This window comes from Epinephelus lanceolatus, chromosome 13 (genome assembly GCF_041903045.1).
Source record: "Epinephelus lanceolatus isolate andai-2023 chromosome 13, ASM4190304v1, whole genome shotgun sequence".
NCBI lineage: Eukaryota > Metazoa > Chordata > Actinopteri > Perciformes > Serranidae > Epinephelus > Epinephelus lanceolatus.
The window spans coordinates 31,825,253-31,842,152 of NC_135746.1; the positions used below are offsets into that span (position 1 = coordinate 31,825,253).

The following is a 16,900-nucleotide window of genomic DNA, read 5'->3' on the forward strand; positions in this document are numbered from 1 at the left end:
AAAAAGTCATGAAGCCTCACATACTGTGGCCTGTTGGTGAGATAGTTGATGGTCCACGCAGCCAGGCAACAGTCCACTCCTGCTCCTTAGCTTCCTCCTAAGCAGTGCTGGCTGTATTGTATTGAAGGTACTACAAAAGTAAAAACAACATGACCATAACAGTGCTCCCAGTGTTTTCAAGGTGTGAGAGGGATCCGTGCAGGAGGACGATGACTGCGTCATTCACACCTGTGCCTGGTTGATAGACAGACTGCAGGGGGTTAGGCCAGCTTAGGGTTCACCAGGGGTCGGAGGTGGTTTAGTATAATTCTCTCCATTTTCTTCATCTGGTGGAAAGTTATGGCTACTAGCCTGAATTCTCTGGGGTGTACAGTCTCCGGTACTAGAACCGCACAAGAAACTCTCCTGATTAAGGCTCAGATTGAAGATATGCAGAACCACCTCACAGAGCTGGTCTGCACAGTCCTTGAGTAGTCGGGAGCTGATGCCGTCCAGGCCTGTGCCTTTCCTTCTTTCCTTGTCTTGATCTTCCTCAGTTCCTTCCTCACCTGGTCAGCTGTTAGGGAGTCCATATAAATATACATATAATAATATAATACTATATAAATATTCACTGAATAGGTGTTTTTCTCTTTTCCATCGACTAAAATAGAAGCTTGCTCCTCTTCTGTGAATGTACTGTTATTTTGACAATTTCCCTGCCTTCTCTGTTTCATGAAGGCGAGCTTGACATTCGGCGGAAGCGACAAGCTCTCTGGTTGGACAACCATTCGTTACGTCAGGATGAGACGTTAACAGCAGTGGTGTTTTTTTCTTCACAACCGTCGCGTTAAAAAAAACAAAGAAAAACGACAGTAAGTTTCATGCGAATATTCACGTTAAAACATAATTAATAAAAAAAATAACGGACAGAAAATAAGTACATTTTTTTTCAATTCCGGAAACACTGATTGACGTTGTATACCACATCCGGGTCACGTTCTCCTCATGCTGTAGCAAGCATGGCGGCGAAAAACAAGCACCGTAAAAACGCTAAAGCGACCAAAAAAGTGACATTTCAGCCCGCAGACAACGACATGGAGGCTGAAAACGGCGGCGGGGAAGAAGATGGAGATCCAGCAGCTGATGAAGGTGAAGACAGAGGGAAGAAAGAGGAGGAAGAGCTCAGTTTGGACGAGGTTTTGAGACTGGGAGGAACACAGGTGAGTTTAGAAGATAAAACCTCATGACAGGCAGAACTGCTGCAGGTTGAACTTACTTGTTATTAACAATACATTTACTCAAGTGCTGTACATATGTAGGCTACAAATTTGAGTATTTTTCTGTCATGCCACTTGCTGCTTTAGTCTGCTACATTTCAGTGGTCAATATTTCATTCCACTACATTTATCTAATAACTTGAGTGACTTTACAAATTAAGATTTTTTTTTTGTTATAAGTTAAACTAACTGTTCATACAAGTACTGCTGAAATGATTATTTGTGTAGTCAGTTCAGTTGACAGAAAATTAATTGAAAGCTATTTGCATGGTGTAAGTCATTTTTCATGTAAAATATTTTATGGCTCTAGCTCCATTAATGTGAGGGGTTTTCCTTTGAATCATTATAATCTAGTAATAATGTTAAGGTTTGGACTGTTAATTTGGCAAAACAATCATAATGAGGGTGTCACTTTGGGCTCTGGATGATTGTGACAGCATTCCTCACTATTTTTACACCCTAAAATCTAAGAAGAATAATAAATTGATCAAGTTCAAATAAGTTAAAAAGGCAAACAAAATATCCAGAAAATTTATCATATTTTTATATCACAATTACCACTTTGCTCAGGTGAAAGATGAGTCGCACGAAATTATTATCAGGGATTACTTTGTAATGGTTGCACCAGACTGATATGTATTATAGTTTATGACAATGTGTTCTTCGTCTTCTCTTGTCCGTCTATAGGCCGATTATGTCATGCTTGCTGGCCTGAACGACTCCAATGAGCTTGTCGACGGAGGAAAAAAAGGAGCGATAGATGACTTGGAGGAGGGCGAGCTGGAGAAATTTATCACCAAACTGGGCATTCGGGCGTATTCCGGACTGCAGGTCATCTCAGATGAGCCTGAGGGCGACGCTGCAGGCACGACTGAGAAGGAAAGTAAAAAAGCCAAAGCAAAGAAAGCTCCATCAGAGGAACAAGCATCCACCGCTCAGCAGAAAGTTAACAACAAGCAGGAAGTGGAGGATAAACAGAAGGCGAAGAAGACAGCCACCGGGAAGAAGGCGAAACAGAACGTGAATGTGTTTGAGTTTCAGCAGCGACAAGTCCTGCTGATCAAACCTGGAGGGAAATGGTTCGACAATGAATACACCACAGAGGGCTCGTCAACACCGCAGGATCCCTCACTGGTGTCCCAGTACAAGGCGCTAGCCCAGCAGCTGTTTGAGGCCGAGGTGTTGCTCTACAAGAGCAAGAAAAACCTGCAGAAAGGAGCCAATTCCAACTGGATGAAGACAGTCGTCTCCGCCGGCGTGTTGGCAGACAGGATGGCGGCCATGACAGTCCTAATCCAAGATGCTCCGGTGCACACTCTGGAGCACGTGGAGAACCTGGTGTCCATGGTGAAGAAGAAGGGTAGCCGACGAATGGGTCTGATGGCTCTGGACACCTTGCGGGAGCTGCTGCTGTCTGACCTGCTGCCAGAGCACAGAAAGCTCCGGACCTTCGCCCAGCACCCATTCGACCAGCTGGAGGAGAAGGCCAGCGGCAACCGTGACGCCCGCGACCGCCGCCTCATTCTCTGGTACTTTGAGCACCACCTGAAGCACCATGTGGCTGAGTTCGTGGCAGCCCTGGACACGGTGGCTCATGACACGGTGGCAGCCACAAAAGCGAAGGCGCTGGCCACCGCCCATGAGATGCTGTGCAACCGCCCAGAGCAGGAGAGGGCGCTGCTCATCCAGGTCGTCAACAAGCTGGGAGACCCTGAGTACAAGACAGCCGCTAAAGCATCGTACCTGCTGGAAACGCTGCTGCACAAACACCCCAACATGAAGGCGATAGTGTGCTGTGAGGTGGAGCGGCTCATGTTCCGGCCCAACATCAGCCCAAAGGCGCAGTACTACGCCGTCTGCTTCCTCAGCCAGGTGATGCTGAGCCACGACGAGGCTGAGCTCGCTGCCAAACTCATCACTGTCTACTTCTCATTCTTCCGCGCCTGCGTCAAGAAGAAGGACATAGAGTCCAAAATGCTGAGCGCGCTGCTGTCAGGCGTGAACCGGGCGTATCCTTACGCCGGCACCGGGGACGAGAAGGTGAAGGAGCAGCTGGACACACTGTTCAAAGTGGTTCATCTGGTGAAGTTCAACACAGCGGTGCAGGCGTTAATGCTGCTTTTCCAGGTGATGGACTCCCAGCAGAGCGTCTCGGACCGATACTATGTGGCTCTGTACAGGTAAAACCATCCTCACCTGTCAGGTTGTACTTTTGTGCTTTAATTGTATCATGACTGAATTTTCAGTGGCCATTATATAAAAAAAAATCTTGTCTTAATATGAAAAACAATAAGTGATGTAAATCTAAATGTTGACTTTTCTTCTTCTCTGCAGGAAGTTGCTGGACCCCGGTCTGTCATCGTCCTCCAGACAGAGCATGTTCCTCAACCTGCTGTACAAGTCTCTGAAGGCAGACATTGTGCTGCGGCGCGTCAAAGCCTTCGTGAAGCGGCTGCTGCAGGTCAGCGCCGAGCAGAACGCCAGCTTCTCCTGCGGGGCTCTCTTCCTGGTGTCGGAGGTCATGAAAGCCAAACCGGGCCTCAAGCTCTTGCTTCAGGAGGACGGGGTAAGATGGTCACACATACTGGGATCAATGACCCATCAGAATGGTAATTTTAGACAATAATGTTGTCACTGTGAAGGATAGGACTCTCAGAGGACCAGAGGAGTTAAGATAATTACCATGTTTCTCCACATATTCCCTGTCTATATTTAAAGTTTGATTGATAGCATCACTTCCTGTTGTGTTCACTCAGGATGGGGAAGAGGAGGAGTTCAAAGACCTTGCTGAAGAGAATGAGGACGGCGATGATGATGATGATGATGAAGAGGAGCACTTTGTGGATGCCGACAAACTGGAGGAAGGCACAAGTGCCGAGACGGAGGCAAAGCCCACATCATCATGGGTACATCACCAGAACCTGGAAGGTGTGTGAGATTGATGATCAATATTTGACTATTTCATGTGTGTTACTGTTTTGTGTTCAGTCACAGTCATGTGATATAACAGATATGGAGTTAAACATTGTATTTAAAAGGATTTTTGGAGGATTTTTGAGTGAAATCATCTTTTAAATCTTCCCAAGAGCCAAAAGTATTCTTAAAATTCATGTCTCTTCCACTGTGGTTTCATATAACTTTGGCTAGGTTTGAAAACAAAGTTAGATATCAGGTTTTGTCTGATAATTAATGACAAGTATTTTCACATTTATATCAAAGCTTTAATGGGGAAAATGCTCATTCTGCAGCACAACAACAGCTTAAATATGAGTTATGAAAATGTTTTATAGACATTTTATGGTAATAGTTTCACCATAATTACACTGACAGTCACAGCTTGGGTGTAGTTTCCATTAAGCTCTCTACATTAAGCAGTAGCTACAGTACCAGTAGATACACTATAGCCATGTTTCATGTTGTTGTCATTCTCCTTGATACTGATTTTAGTTCTTTCCTCCCTGTTCACCTCCAGGAGGGCAGAGCAAGCAGAGCTACGACCCGCTGCACAGAAACCCGTTATTCTGCGGTGCCGACCACACGACTTTATGGGAACTGCAGAGGGTGAGTTTGTAAGGTTGCTTCTGGAGTTGCATATAAAGAGAAATTATTATCTCCTTGTATATTATTAGCAGATTTTTTCAAACTCCCAAATATTGATTTCAGTATCAGCCTAAAAAAAAAATAGTATCAGTGGGGCTATAATTGATTTATAATTTTCAATATTTTGTATATTGATTTTAATGGAGGGTTCATATAGATTGTCTCAAAATTGTATTTCAAATGTATAGATATAACCAATTTTACTTTTCTTTATTCAATTGCATTTTAAAATAATGTCAGACAAAATGTTAGAGACAGTTTTAAGACTTTTGATATCATAGTTGAAAACCCTAATATGATGCTATGGTTGATTTATTATTAGTGTTGACTACAGCAGGAAAAAATGTAGAAATTTAGGGGATTAAATCTTTTATAAATGTTTTTGAACACATATAAACTGTTATTGTTTGTCTTTAATGTTTCCTCTGTGTGTGTCTCTGCAGCTTGCCGTGCACTTCCATCCGTCAGTGTCGCTGTTTGCAAAAACCATCCTGGAGGTAAAACTTTTATACTTGTAGTTGAAGTGTTTCATCACATAGAAACAAAGAGCATCTGTATCTGTTGGTGCATGTGACATCATTTTAACGTTCAGGACCTGTTTTCTCTTCCTCTCTGGTAGTTTTTGGGGAAAATGTTTTCTCTGTAAAACATTTGTGTGTGTGTTGTTTCCACAGGGAGGGTCTATCCAGTACTCAGGTGACCCTCTGCAGGACTTCACCCTCATCAGGTTCTTGGATCGATTTGTCTTCAGAAACCCCAAACAGCTGAAGGGAAAACGTAATAAATACAGACTTTATTTACATTTCTGATTATTTTTTCCAAATTTCTTCCAAGTATTTACAGTGTGTAATAAATTTCAGCAACATAGTAATTAAATATTAATAAAAATGCATTAAAATATTAATTTCCGCTTTCTTGTTTTATTTTTGTCTTAGAAAACATGGACAGTGCAGTGCTGGCGCCCAAACAGAGATTACCTCTCAACTCTTTACCAGGTGAGTTTCTCTTTGTTGAAGAAACAGATTTTTCTATGTTCACAAATTTCATCAACAGCCGTCTCTAGTTTGTTTAGTTTTTCATATTTTTATTCAGATTTGCATTAGTGATGTTTTTCTTTTCCTCTGTCAGTGAACTGTGAGGAGTTTCTGTCTAAGGAAGAGAGTCAGATCCCTGTGGATGAGATCTTCTTCCATCGGTGAGTTTGAAACATTTATTTGAGAAATTATTCACAAAATGTAGCTTTTATTTCTCAGATTATATCTTTATCTTCACACACACAAAAAAAAAATTGTGTTTGGAATTAGTGAGAGCCCCCCCTGCTCCCTGTCATTACATCTGCTGGGTTTTAATGCAGCCAATTTTTAATCCAGACAATGTTAGAAGTGACAAAAAGCATCTAAATGAGCTTCAAGCATGTATTTATCCCTCTAAAATATGGAAAATGTCAGCAAAATAACTGTAAATATAATAAAAGGAGGCGTGTAGATTTGTTAATAAACCCATTTTATTTGTTTTTATTCAACAGCTTCTTTAAGAAACGTCAGCAGGAGAAGCAGCACCAGACTCGTCGACCGCGAAGAGAGGATGATGAAGACAGCGTGGAGGACGTGGACGACGATGAGTTTGAGAAAATCCTCGGTGAGTTCAGACACTCAAACTCAAACTGAAGGACTGCAGAAGTTGCCAGAAACTGTTGACGTTGCGATAAATGGTTTTCAGTTTACACTAGCTGACTTTAGCCTGCACAGTTTGGACTGCGTGCTGCAAACCATCAGCACTATAATAACTGCACAAAGAATAAACAGCCAATTATGAATGAGCCAACATTAAACTTAAAGTCATGTTTTAAAACGTTAAATACGGAAGAGGTGATATTATCATACTTTTACTTTGAAATTTAAGGATAAAATTTCGCTTCCTTATGCTGTGAACCACAGACTGTATATGAAGGTGGACAATGTGTCTCCACTTACCCCCACTGTCCAAAAAGGAAGCCAAAATATCCTGTATATTGTAGTAGTCCTGTCCTTATTTACAAACATTTCTGTTTTTGAATGCATGTAGCCTGTTATATAGAGATGTATCAATATATTTTTGTTTAGTCACAAAAAAAGGCCATACATGGGATTTATATCTTGTTACCTGCAGGAACAGATGAGTAGGCACTGTTCATCAACTTATATGAAATATATATGAATATGACAGCAGCGGTAGTTGAAGATTTCCATGACAACGAGTAAAAAGGTCTCGAGGGCTGTCTATCAGCCACTTGCAGTCTCTGCCCTCGCAGACTTTACGTGATGACTGTAAATACGTTACACTACGTCCAACTGAAGTCCACTAGGGCTCAGTCTGTAAATCCAGAGGGTGGACATTTGGATTCAGCCTCCGTTTGGCCCATGTCCCATCCACTAACATTGAGGGGGTGGGGTCTATGACCTACAATGCAGCCAGCCACCAGTTACAGAATGAATGATAACTATAAAAGTAATTGTTTTTTAACTTGTATATTTGGAAAAAGTTGAAATTCAGAAACTGGTATGTTGGTTTGTTTCAAGCTGAAAATCATCTTAAATTTGTGACTGAATAATTTATTTTTTACTTGTGGTTTTGTTGTGCGTAATTCTCTTGTGTAAATGATTATCAGTTTTATCTAGTTAAAAATCTGATGGTATTTCTGTGACTTAATGACTTGATCTGACTTTGTTTTTGAACAGATTCCTGTGAGAGAGACTCGTACTTCACTGAGATGGCAGATGATGATCTGGACTTTGCAGGGTGAGCAAAAAGTTCTCATTAATTATTTATTAACTCACTGACAGGTGTGTTTGTAATTTGTTCATAGGAACACCAAAAACAACATACTGAATACATGCAGTAATAACACAGTTAATGACAGGATTAGCTTGAAAGCAAAATATTTTATTGTTTGAAGCTGACATGCAGTCTCAGAAAGAGTTTACAGGTCATCTTGTTTTAACATCGTCTGTTCATTTGTTCAGTCTCATGGATTGATTGATTAATTTCATCCCCCTCTCCTCTGTTACCCCTCCATGTTTGTCAGTAATGTGAAGAGTAAAAAAAAGAAGAAAGGCGCAGAGGACTCAGACGACTCGGACATGGACGATTCAGACATGGACGACCTGGACGATGAAGAGGTGTCTCTGGGCAGTATGGATGAGGAAGACTTTGGAGACGAGCTGGAGGAGGAAGGAGGGACGTTCATGGATCTTGATGGAGGCGATGACGACGACGATGATGATGATGATGATGGTAGGGAACAGTTTTCAAGTTTGTTAATGGTGTATTAATTTCTTTTGTTAATTAATTTGCTTTTTTTTTTTTCTTTTTTTGGTCTCTTTTAGTTCCAGAGCTGGAGGATGACGATGCTGCATTCGGTGGTGAGTACAAGTTCACATACAAATCTTCATCACAGTTTGACACAGACTGCATCAAATTTATTTACAACATTTAAAAACCAACATTGGTCTAGTGAGTAGAAGATAATCATTAGTTTCTCTTTAAAAACATATATCAGTTCACTGTTTATAGAAGCTTATGAAATAAACATTCCTGTTTTGAATTATGAAATAAATGTTTTTCTCTGCAGATTCAGGAGATGAGATGGAAGTTCCAGACATCACTCCTCGTACCAAGAAGAAGAAAAGGAAATCCTCAGAGGACCTCGACTTCTCTGGATCTTTAGGTTTGTTTAACTTGTTCTTAATATATAATGTTATTATTTTTTCTTTACCTTCATTGATATTAAAAAAAATCTTAAGTGTTTTAATGTAAGATTTTAGTTTGACTGTTGATCTCCCTTTTGTGGCTGTTGTGAAAATGGTGATGTTTGACCTGCTTCATTAGTGAAACTGAATTAAGTTCATCAATATGATTTTAAGTTGTTTAACTGATTGGGGCTCCTTCTCACAGGTCCGAAACAGGGGAAGAAGAAGAAGAAAGGAAAGAAAGATGGAGCCATGTTTGCTTCTGCTGAAGAGGTGGGTTGTGTTTGTGGTTTTATAAATTGTAATAGCTCAACTTAAAACTTCTGCATCAAGTTTGGTCTTCTGAATGATTGAAAAAAAAAATATCTGAATTGAAATGGATGGTGGAGGACCATAAATATAATGAATGCATTTCATGTCATAGTCCGGGACACCATTAAATGTTTGTTACGCTGCCACTGGCCCATGGGCCACACCTTGAGAAAATATAGACAATACTGTTTTTTTTGTTTTGTTTTTTTTCTATTACATACTATACTATAACATTTTTTGTGACTTTTATACGACATACTACACCATTGACATCTTTTGTGACTTTTATACGACATACTATACTATGACATTTTTTGACATTTTTACTATGGCATTTTTTGTGATTTTGTTACGACATACTACACTGACATTTTCGTGAATTTTTTACAACCTACTACACTTTTGTGACTTTTATACGACATATGACATTTTTTGTGACTTTTTTACAACATACTATACTATGACATTTTTTGTGATTTTTTTTTTTACGACATACTATCCTATGACAATTTTTGTGATTTTTTTTTTACGACATACTATACTATGACATTTTTTGTGACTTTTTTCAGACATACTATTCTATGACATTTTTTGTCATTTTTACAACATACTATACTATGACATTTTTTGTGACTTTTTTCCGACATACTATCCTATGACATTTTTTGTCATTTTTACGACATACTATCCTATGACATTTTTTGTCATTTTTACGACATACTATACTATGACATTTTTTGTGACATTTTTATGACATACTATACTATGACATTTTTTGTCATTTTTATGACATACTATACTATAACTTTTTTTGACATTTTTATGACATACTATACTGTGACATCTTCTGTGACTTATACGACATACTATACTGACATTTTTTGTGACTTTTTTACAACATACTACACTATATTTTTTGTGACTTTTATACGACATACTATGCTATGACATTTTTTGTGACTTTTATACAACATACTATACTGACATTTTTTGTGATTTTTTTTTACGACATACTATACTATGACATTTTTTTGATTTTTTTTTTTTTTTTTACGACATACTATACTATGACATTTTTTGTGACTTTTTTTCCGACATAGTTTACTATGGCATTTTTTTGACATTTTTACGACATACTATACTATGACATTTTTTGATATTTTTATGACATACTATAACATTTTTTTTTACTTTTTTATGACATACTATACTATGACATTTTTTGTGACTTTTTTACGACATACTATACTATAACTTTTAACATTTTTATGACATACTATACTGTGACATCTTTTGTGACTTTTATACGACATACTATACTATGACATTTTTTGACATTTTTATGTCATACTATACTATAACCTTTTTTTGTGACTTTTTTATGATATACTGACATTTTTTGACATTTTTATGACATACTGACATTTTTTGTGACTTTTTATGACATACTATACTATAACATTTTTTTTTACGTTTTTATGACATACTATACTATGACATTTTTTGTGACTTTTTTACGACATTATGACTTTTTTTGACATTTTTATGACATACTATACTATGACATTTTTTGACTTTTTTACATTGACTTTTTTTGACATTTTTATGACATACTATACTATGACATTTTTTGTGACTTTTTTATGACATACTATACTGTAACACTTTTTGACATTTTTATGACATCCTATACTCTATTTTTAAATGACAATGTGATGGCTTACTATGCCTTTTTAAATGAAATGTTTATTGCATATCTTTTTTGTTAAATGTGGTGTGGTTTGTTTTTTTGTTTTTTGTTTTTTCAGTTTGGCTCCCTATTGGACGAGAACGCTGGCTCCAAGTTTGACAACATTGGACTGAATGCGATGGCCAACAAAGACAAAGCAGGTAGGACACCTGAGTGATCACAACCTTTAACATCTCATACAGAAAAGATCAAGAAGTACCAGTATTATTATCAATGAAAATAGACTGCTATCACTTAATTTAAGGGTTAGTCTTCTATATGTCTGTTTGGGGGAAAAAAAGTTGTAAAACACATTTACATGTTCACCCTTTGGTTCCTGCTTAAATAAAAAAATAAAATAATGTTTGGTTAACAGACTGCTGAAAAAGTTAACAGCCAAAGCAGATTAGAAAATTCTGCAGGTTTGACTAATATACAAAGATAAAATAGTTCTCCAGTGTACATATTTAGTCTCCACCCATCATGTAAACAAAAAAAAGAGACAAGATGAAGGTTTTTATTCAATTTGCTGGATACCAGCTGGGTTTAATTACTTCTCCACAGAGAGCAACAGATCAGTTGGACAACAGCAGTCAACCTACAACATTTTCATTTATATAAACAAACTCTACTTCAGTTTAAACCAGAAGCCTAATTTTCAGTTTTAAACCAGGGCCTTAATCTCATATTTCTGTCCATTAGCCAGTTTCACTAGCTCTGTTTTAAAGATTTGGGAAACAGAGTGAGCGTCCCAACAGCTTTCCAAAAAACAACTTCAGTAAAGAACATATCATCTCAAACACTGGTTTAAAGTAAAGGCAAAATCATCCCCCTTTTTGGCGTGTAGAAGCAGCATATAAACATCTAATAAATGGTTTATACAACACTATAATGTAGTTCTAAGTAAATAGTGTTTTATTCATGTATTTTTAAACATAACTATAACTCAGCCTGTGGGCATCCAAAAGATATGGCTGGTGTACAAACACTTGAAATGTACTGCTTATAACTATATTATAATGAAGTTATAAACCATTTATTAAATTCATATAAAGCATTCATAAATTCCAAACAGTAAAGTTTTTGTCATTTCCTGTTCCTGTAGGCCTGAAGCAGCTGAAGTGGGAGGCTCAGCGTGACGACTGGATCCAGGGTCGTGATGTCAAGACGCTGCGCAAGAAGAAGACTATGTTCAACAAAAAGATGATGTTTGGTCGAGCCAGGGCAGGAGGCAAGGCGTTTGGGAACAAGAAGAGGAAGAAGTAGCAGCTGCTGTGTGTTTGTCGATTTTAAAACTGATGGACACCTTCACTCCTGTTTGGCTGACCAGGCTGCATGGTCTTTCTCTCGAATTCCATAGACTCCCGCCCACTCGTTGGACTGGTAGTAAACTGGGAGGAAACAGAGGAGCAGAAACTGATTTTCAGATCCAGTCAAATGATGAAAGTTACACACTGTGGTTTGACTTTTGTCTCATTAATGGGATGAAACGTGATCTGAGGAGGAGAACTGTTCAGTGTTTTTGTAAAAACAAAAGACTTAAGTTTATGGGACATTACGTTGTCCTTGTTGCATATTTCAGTCTGCAGATGACCATGTATACATTTACCATTTACTAAACTCTGTACAGAGTTCTTATTTATACATGTGCATCAGTGGAAATTAAAGTTCTTAGTATTTTCTAATGCAGTTTATGGTTTGTTTTTATGAGTGCTTTTGTTGACTGCTGACAAAAATGCCCATATTTTCAGTTCTGATCAATTAAACACATTTAATGTATTATTTTGTCTTCTCTATTTAATGAATTATTGTTCTTTAATTACAAAGGCAGGGTGTTGGTGGGAGGTGCTAAAAGTTTAGATGTAACTTCATCTATTTGCAATCTGTACAAATTTGGATTTAATAAATTTCCATCAGAATGGTCAATCCTTTATAATGTGGGATGTCAAAAAATGCACTAGGAAAGTCATAGCAGAGTATGTAGTACGTCGTAAAAGAAGTCACAGTATAGTATGTCTTCCAAAATCATAAAAAAAAGATCACATTGTATGTCATAAACATTTCTTTTTTTTAAGTTATAGTAGATTATGTCATAATGACAGTAGAGCAAGTTTTGAAAAAAAGTAATACAGTCATGGTATGTCAGAAAACCGCAACAAAAATGTCATGGTATGGTTTGTCCAAAACAAAAAAAAGTTACACAATGTAAAAAACAAAACTCATAGAATAGCAAGTCAAAAGGTGGTATAGCAGTAACTAAAAAGTCACAAAAGGCTCATTTTGCAGTATGTCATGGAATTTAAAAATGTCAGTGTATACTATGTAAAAGAAATCATAAGATAGTATGTCATAAGCCATTACAAAGTTGCATTACAGTATGTCAAATAAGTTTCTTCTAAATCAAAAAAGAAAAAAAATGTCAGTATCCTATGTCCGAAAAAGTAATTGTATATGTCAGGAAAAAAAGACAGTATAGCAAGCCAAAAAAAAAACTGTAATACAGTCTGTAATACAGCCATGGTACACCATAAAACTGCCAGGAAAATGTCAGTGTAGTATGTTAAAAAAGTATAGTATGTAAAAAGGAAAAGGAAAAGTCATAGTATAGTATGTAAAAGTCATAATATCTGTCAAAGAAAGTAAGTGTATGTCAAAAGAAAACTTAGGACACGACAGTCAAAGAAATTTAAAAAAGTATAATATATTAAAAAAGTCATAGTATAGTATGTCATAAAAATGTAAAAATGTAATAGTATAGTATGTAAACGAAATCATAGAATTGTATGTTATAAAAAGTAATAATATAGTATGTAACAAGTCATAGTATAGTTTGTCAAAAAGTTGTAAAAAAAAAAGTCACAGTTAGAAATTATTTGAGTAAACAAACTTAAAAAATGGCTTAGTTTAGTATGTCATAAAAAAGTCAAAAAATGTCATAGTATATAGTATGTAGTAAAAAAGTCACAAAAAATGTCATAGTATGTCGTAAAAATGTCACAAAAAATGTCATAGGATAGTATGTCGTAAAAATGTCACAAAAAATGTCATAGTATGTCGTAAAAATGTCACAAAAAATGTCATAGAAGAGTATAGTAACTAAAAACTTTCCTTGATGATCACAATATTATGGAGGTTTTTCAGTCTGGTTTTAAAACTTTGCATAGCACAGAAACTGCCCTTTTAAAAGTTTTTAATGACATTTTAATGGCAAATGATAGTGGCAACTATGTTGTTCTTGTCCTGCTCGACTTGACCGCTGCCTTTGACACTGTAGACCACAACATTTTGTTAAAACGTCTGCAGCAGCTAGTGGGCATTGGTGGTAGCGCCCTGGACTGGTTCAGGTCCTACTTAACCGACAGGACTATGTGTGTTGGTCTTGGTGCCTGTGAATCCTCCTCTGCTCCGCTTTTATATGGGGTCCCACAGGGTTCAATTTTAGGACCCCTACTTTTCTCCCTGTATATGCTTCCCCTAGGGTCTATCCTCAGAAAGCATGGTGTCGCCTTTCATTGCTATGCTGATGACAGCCAGATATATGTCCCCCTGAGTAAAAGCGATGCCTTTTCCCTCAAACCCCTGCTGTAGTAGTAGTAGTAGTATAGTATGTCATAAAAAAAGTCACAAAAAATGTAAAAGTATAGTATGTCATAAAAAAATTACAAAAAATGTCATAGTGTAGTATGTTGTAAAAAAATAAAAAAAAAATGTCATAGTATAGTATGTTGTAAAAAAGTAAAAAAAAAAAGTCATAGTATAGTATGTTGTAAAAAAAATTTAAAAAAATGTCATAGTATAGTATGTCATAAAAAAGTCACAAAAAATGTCATAATATAGTATGTCGTATAAAAGTCACAAAAAATGTCAGAATATAGTATGTCGTATAAAAGTCACAGAAAATGTCATAGTATAGTATGTCGTAAAAAAAAATGACAAAAAATGTCATATGTATGTGATGTAAGACAGTTGCGTAAGTATATTTTTCACTTTAATTCACTGAAAATTATTTAACACAACTTTCACTCAAAAAATTATTTTTAACAAAAAAAATTAAAAAAAATTGAGTTTCCAGCAGTTTAAGCAGTAGGTTTGGTGAATAAAGCCTGGATAACTGACAGTGTGGTCAGAACTGTTTCTGGTTGCTAGGCTCATCCACATTGATCATTTTGTAGCATCTTAGATACTGTGCTGTTGAACATCAGCAAAAACTTGTAATCTTAATTTGAGCCAAAATCCTATCCTGACACAAAGCACGTCCAGTAAACAATAGAGGATAAAACATCTTAATCTGCTTACCTTCTAGGACTGAAGGTAACCTCTTGTTCATGGTGTTCCTGAAATCTGCAGGTTGAGGAAAAAAGAACAGGATATTTTAAAATGATTTAGAAGTCACTCATCAATTTAAGAGTCCTTCAGCTTGTGCCCAAGTATCAGTATTTTACTGATACCTTGACTGTTGTTCATCTTGTAAAAGAGACCATACGCCCCAAAGACCCCGAGCAGCTCCAGTGCAATCAGTCCCTTCATGAGTTTCTTGGCCAGAGGCTCCAGAGGTTTGGGAGGCATCTAAGGACACATCAACATATCCAAACACAACTTTATTTACATCAACAAGGATGAAAACTGTTCGATGTTACATATAATACAAACACAGTTCTCCTGCATTAATGTTGTACGTGCTCTGACAGTCCACTTCCAAAGAACTTGTGTTAAAAGGTAATCAAAGGGAACATCTTGTCTTTTTTGTTGTAGGTTGCTGTTTTTAATTATCTACTGTCACCTTGCATTACCACACTACAATGACACAACTTTGATTGTGACACATTACAGTTTATTCATTTAATCACACTACTACACCAGTCCACCACAGTATGTTTATTATATTTTACTCCTATATTTTAACTTCTCTTTGTCTTTAAGATTGCCCTGCCTCTGATGCACCTGTCTCACATTCAGGTCTGCAGAGAATTTCTAATTTGTCATAGCTGCTTATTGTAATGTGACTGCTTTTGTAAGTACTTTTTGCATCAGCATTACCAATGTATTAATGATGTTATACACTATGTAATACATCAGGCACAGAGGACATTTTACCACAGAAAGAGCACTTTTATCTTTGTTACTTTCATTAGCCTACATTTTGCTGCTTATACTTCTCAAGTACGAGTCTGAATGCAGGACTTAGTCTCTTTAAGTATAATAATATATTATGTGTTGGTACTTTTACTGAGGTAAAGGATCAGAGTATTTCTCCCACTAGCAGTAGTTTCCATCTTGTTGAGCACAATAAATCAATGTTACACCTTTAATGACTGGAGTAAATGTTTGGTAAGACTATTTTCAACATCCAACAACTCCAGAGACAGAATTTAATAAACGCCTTTCAAGAAATTGGCAGGAAACAGCGATTCACATCATCTCAATTCATTTTCCTTCATCATAAACATTACAGGCTAAACCTGCTAATTAGTTAGCAAACACTTCTAGCCTTCACAAATAAACCTGAATGGTCTATTTACCCACCAGTTTACGTCCTTTTGGTTTTAAATGAACTCACCTTCAGATTCACGGAAGCGACAAAAAATTAACGAGTCTTTACAAGTAAATTAAAACAACAAAAATTGTTAAAGTAACATGAAATGTTTGCGGACGTCCTTGTGCTGTGCAAATGAAGCTAACGAAGCTAACTTGTTGCTACTTCCTGGGTACGGAAGCCCCGTTAGTACAAACACAAGACGTGACTTTTACCGAATGACAGTGCCGTTATCAAAATGACTTGTAAACAGCTGTTGCACACCACTACTAATAACAAATACAACAACAACAAAAATAATGATAATAATAACATTGAGAGTGAGAGCTCTCATTTATATTTCGAATATTTTTTTTATTCATTTCTCAGGGCACACTCTTGATGGTGAAATAAGAACTCATAGGGGCCTAATTAACGAGTGGCAATGCTGCTCTGTAAAAATACTCTGTTAAAAGTAAATGCCCTGCATTGAAAATTTCACTTAACTAAAAGTACAAACATATTGAAACAGCAATCTGTAACCTATTTAAAGTATTAGGTAAAAATAGGTCTAGCTGGTGGAGGTGGAGCACATTTAATGGATAGTTATATCTGTAGCCCAGTATCATATTTTATATACTGATGTGTTTTGTTTGTAAAAATTTTACAAACAAAACACATCAGTATAATAAAATAAAATTGTTCCCTCTGAATTGTAGTGGAGAATTAAAGTATCAAGATGTAGAAAGGTGAATATTTA

At 36.8% G+C, this 16,900-nt stretch overlaps 2 protein-coding genes across 2 annotated transcripts; one reads left to right on the plus strand and one right to left on the minus strand.

The window, feature by feature from the left end:
* The first annotated feature begins 966 nt into the window (after nt 1–966).
* cebpz (CCAAT enhancer binding protein zeta) lies at nt 967–12,407 on the plus strand. Its single transcript, XM_033648967.2, has 17 exons — nt 967–1,202; nt 1,947–3,439; nt 3,594–3,825; nt 4,016–4,187; nt 4,732–4,820; nt 5,303–5,356; nt 5,534–5,636; nt 5,795–5,854; nt 5,988–6,054; nt 6,385–6,497; nt 7,577–7,637; nt 7,924–8,132; nt 8,225–8,260; nt 8,470–8,565; nt 8,793–8,860; nt 10,708–10,789; nt 11,734–12,407. The coding sequence occupies exons 1-17, from the start codon at nt 1,002–1,004 to the stop codon at nt 11,892–11,894; spliced, it is 3,297 nt and encodes a 1,098-aa protein (XP_033504858.2). The 5' UTR covers nt 967–1,001; the 3' UTR covers nt 11,895–12,407.
* Nucleotides 11,132–16,327, minus strand: LOC117270942 (protein CEBPZOS-like). The gene is made up of 4 exons (XM_033648968.2): nt 16,186–16,327; nt 15,077–15,194; nt 14,925–14,969; nt 11,132–12,019 (listed from the first exon to the last, which is right to left on the minus strand). Exons 2-4 carry the CDS (start codon nt 15,192–15,194, stop codon nt 11,937–11,939), a joined length of 246 nt encoding a protein of 81 aa, XP_033504859.1. The 5' UTR covers nt 16,186–16,327; the 3' UTR covers nt 11,132–11,936.
* Nucleotides 16,328–16,900: the final 573 nt, after the last annotated feature.

Bases quoted from the DNA above. Each gene is read 5' to 3' on its own strand.
- cebpz (XM_033648967.2), top strand. From the start codon at position 1,002: ATGGCGGCGAAAAACAAGCACCGTAAAAACGCTAAAGCGACCAAAAAA. The intron at 4,821-5,302 runs GTGAGTTTGTAA...GTGTCTCTGCAG, and splicing joins CTTTATGGGAACTGCAGAGG to CTTGCCGTGCACTTCCATCC. The intron at 7,638-7,923 runs GTGAGCAAAAAG...CATGTTTGTCAG, and splicing joins GATGATCTGGACTTTGCAGG to TAATGTGAAGAGTAAAAAAA.
- LOC117270942 (XM_033648968.2), bottom strand. From the start codon at position 15,194: ATGCCTCCCAAACCTCTGGAGCCTCTGGCCAAGAAACTCATGAAGGGA. The intron at 14,970-15,076 runs GTATCAGTAAAA...CTCAACCTGCAG, and splicing joins CAAGATGAACAACAGTCAAG to ATTTCAGGAACACCATGAAC. The intron at 12,020-14,924 runs GTAAGCAGATTA...GTTTCCTCCCAG, and splicing joins GTTACCTTCAGTCCTAGAAG to TTTACTACCAGTCCAACGAG.